General features: G+C 43.7%; 1 protein-coding gene across 5 annotated transcripts in view; it reads right to left on the reverse strand.

Moving 5' to 3' along the window:
- The window catches only part of Sdcbp2 (syndecan binding protein 2), a 20,007-nt gene that overhangs the window by 5,856 nt on the left and 10,757 nt on the right, over positions 1-3,394 (reverse strand). For all 5 annotated transcript variants that reach the window (XM_010612893.3, XM_010612896.3, XM_010612897.1 and 2 more), the window contains exons 3-4: positions 3,093-3,162; positions 2,042-2,142 (exon numbers count right to left, since the gene is read on the reverse strand). In XM_010612893.3, the coding sequence (XP_010611195.1) occupies positions 2,042-2,142; positions 3,093-3,162 (171 nt within the window). The remainder of the gene's footprint in view (positions 1-2,041; positions 2,143-3,092; positions 3,163-3,394) is intronic.

Consider the following 3,394-nt stretch of genomic DNA (forward strand, 5'->3'; position numbering starts at 1 on the left):
TGAAGGAAGGGGGAGGGGAATAAAAAAAAGAAGAATTAAGACATACTATGTACAGATACAAGTTACCTATGATGAATGTGATTAGTATGCATGGCAAATACATAAAAATGAAAAATTTTTTTTAAGTCCCAAGGAATCTACAGATAAACTGCATCTAAACTGCATCTAATCAATGAGATCAGTATTGTCACAAGATACAGGTTCGACATACACTGTGCTTGGCACAGTGGCATACACCTATAGGCCTAGCTACTAGGAAGGTTTAGGCAGAGTTCAAGAGTTCAAGGCCAGCCTAGGTAACATGGAGGGACCTGGCCTCAAAATTAAAAAATAAAAAAAATCAATTGTGCTTCTATATACTAACAAGGAACAAGCAAAAAATGACATTAAAAATACAGTACCAGGCCAGGGATTTATCTCAGTGTTGTTGCTGCCTGCCTTGCAAGCACAAGGTCCTGAGTTCCATCCCTGATACCACAAAACAAAACAAAACAAAAACAAACAAACAAAGAAAACAGTTGTGACCACTCAAAAAAGGAGATACTTAAGTATAAATCTAAAAGAAAAAAAGCCAGGTATGGTGGCACATGTCTGTAATCACAGTGTGCAGGATGCTGAGGCAGGAAGATCACCATGAGTTTGGAGCCAGCCTGAGCTACATAGTGAGCTCAAGGCCAGTCTGAACTACATAGTGAGACCCTGTCTCAAAACAACAACAACAAATCTAGCAAAACATGTATATAGATTATATGCCAAAAATTGTAAAACACTGAGAAATATTATCATAAAAGATCTAAATTGAAAGAACTAATAAAATGTTCAACTTTCCTCACACTGATATACAAATATCATAGAATTTCTATCAAAATGTCAAGAAGACATTTTATAGATATAGATAAGATTAATCTAAACTTTAAATGGAAAGTTGATGGAATTAAAATAGTGAAAGAATTCAAACAAAAATAAAAAATAATGGAGAAAATCTAAAATTACAAAAACTACATTTATCTTCTCATATTTTTATTAAAATTTAGGTTGAACCTGTTTATGTCCTAATTATTAGGACAAAGTATGATAGCCAAGAGATAGCCACTGTACCTTCCTTGCTTTATGGTTGCATCTCACAGCATAATCATCAAGAGTGTTATTGTAGCTAAAGGTAATGGCACATGCCTGTAATACCAGCACTCATGAGGCTGAGGAAGAAGGATCACAAAGAGTTTGATGGCAGCCTAGGCTATGTAGTGAGTTCAAGGCCAGTTTGAACTACATAGCAAAACCCTGTCTCAAAAAACAAAACAGGGAGTGTTATTGTATAGAAATGCCCTAAACTGTTACCACTTTTTCTCAAGGTCTGATATGTTCTCATCCTTATTGAATCTCTCCTGTCAGACTCTCATTTATCAGTGGCATTATGTGGCGTATCTCCATTGTCACTTCCATCAACTTCATGAGAGCCTGTAGCCCCAGCAAGACTAACAACTTCACCTTCCACAGATGTCATGGACACCGCAAGAGGCTGCTGGACAGAGACCATGTCAGGTGCTAGTACTGATTGGAAGGAGTCCTGAGTGGAGACTGAGTCTATAAGTGAATACATTTTCAGTAGTGACTACTTCTGTGTGATGGTTTCTTTTGCCCTCTGACAGCATGCAAAGCAGGAACCAACCAGTTTTGCTTAACTTGGGGTCCAGTCTGAGTAACATATTCCTGCCTCGGTTTCTGAGTCACAGGCAGCAGGTTGTCAAACACCCCTAAGCTCATACTGGGTTTAATGCTCGCTCTTCTCATCCATGTGGCTCAGGCCACAGCTTGAAGTCACAAGTCAAGGGTCGGTAAAAACATGAAATCATGGAATCCCAGTGTTTTTAATGAAGACTCAAAAATGAAAAGTACTATCAAGAAACAGCCCTAAATAAGAAATCTGGGGGAAAGAAGAGATTCAAAAAAAGAAAAGGGGAGTTTGCTGAAATGACAAGACCCACAGGGGGGCGGGTTTGGAGCAGTCTGTGTTCATATTAGGCAGGAGATAAAAACTTACATTGTCACTCTGTGGAAGCTGAAACAGGCTCTGCTGGACTTGTTGGCTGGAGAGGGAAAGACCCATGTAGCTCTCCAGTTCTGCCAGGTTTGGGTACAGAACTGATGGATAAGAGGAGGAAAGGTGTTACTCAAGGGCCTGTGATTAGCTGCCCCTGCCTGGATCCTGCCTGGCTGCTCATTTTTAGTAAGAGATAGAACCTGGACACTGCCATTGATTGTCACGAATGCTGTGTTCCCCAGAATGCCTGAATGTCCAGGAACACTTGCTGGTAATGCGGGTCATCTCCTCAGAGTGTCTGAGGTATGGAGGGGTCTACTTTTGCGTAGGAGCACCCTGGGACCTGGAGTCCCCCAGGCACTTCTTTTCAACTCAGCTGATTTCAACATTCAACACAAAGCCAGGATACCATGGCTGGTACCCAGGCCATGAGGGGGTCCACAGATGACTGGGGGAAGGGGGCAGGCCTTGGACCTAGGGCAGCCCACAGGGAGGCAGTTTGCACAGGGGCAAAGCTGGCCTTTGTTCAAGTTTGCTATACCACAGCCTGACCACAGACTGCCACAAGGATCTCTAGGATACCACAGAAATCCTGGTCTCTTCATGTGCCCTTCCACAATGGTTCCAAATCAGGAAGTTACTGCTCCCTCTAAACCAGTTTTCCAAGTGTCCCCTCACAGGGCTCTGGTGAGGGCAAAAACTGCACAAAGCCCTCACCCAATGTCAGGGAAAGAGAGGCAAGTACTAGAAATGATCAGAGAGGGCCAGCCGCATCCTCAGGGCTACCAATGTGCACAGGCTCAGGCAAGTGCCCCCTCACCCAGGCCTGGGAGCAGAATCCTCAAAGTTCCAGCGTGTTGTCTGGGGGTGTTGTCCAAACCCCTAACCTAGGCCTGGTATGCAGTAGCCAGATTTAATTTAGGAGTTGACTGACCAGACCTTGCGAGCCTATCTGACCTTTGACACATGGCAGGGAAGAATGTGACTCATGATTCTGGACTTCCTGGTCAGCCTGTCCTTTAGTGTGAACATTCATGTCAGGCTCACTCACCTGAAGGTGGGGAGACAGCTTCCTCCTGGATAGGCAAGGTGGGCATCTTGGGCAAGGCTCTGGCCTGGGCCTGGAAAGGTACAGGAAGTGCCAGTCAACTGTGGCTGGGACCCAAGGAATCTGTGGGTCCCCGGGCTCCCTGAGACAGAAGAGGCTGAGCATTAAATATGTTGGTGGGCCTGGGGTGGATGTGTTCATGGACCATCAATGCTCCAGACTGTTCGTAAATGCAGCCTCTACATGATGTTAAATGAAATAAGTCAGGCCAATAAACTCAATAAAATTAAAAAAAAAAAAAAAAA

Source organism: Fukomys damarensis, unplaced genomic scaffold (genome assembly GCF_012274545.1).
Source record: "Fukomys damarensis isolate Sample0158 unplaced genomic scaffold, DMR_v1.0_HiC HiC_scaffold_22, whole genome shotgun sequence".
Classification (NCBI taxonomy): Eukaryota; Metazoa; Chordata; class Mammalia; order Rodentia; family Bathyergidae; genus Fukomys; species Fukomys damarensis.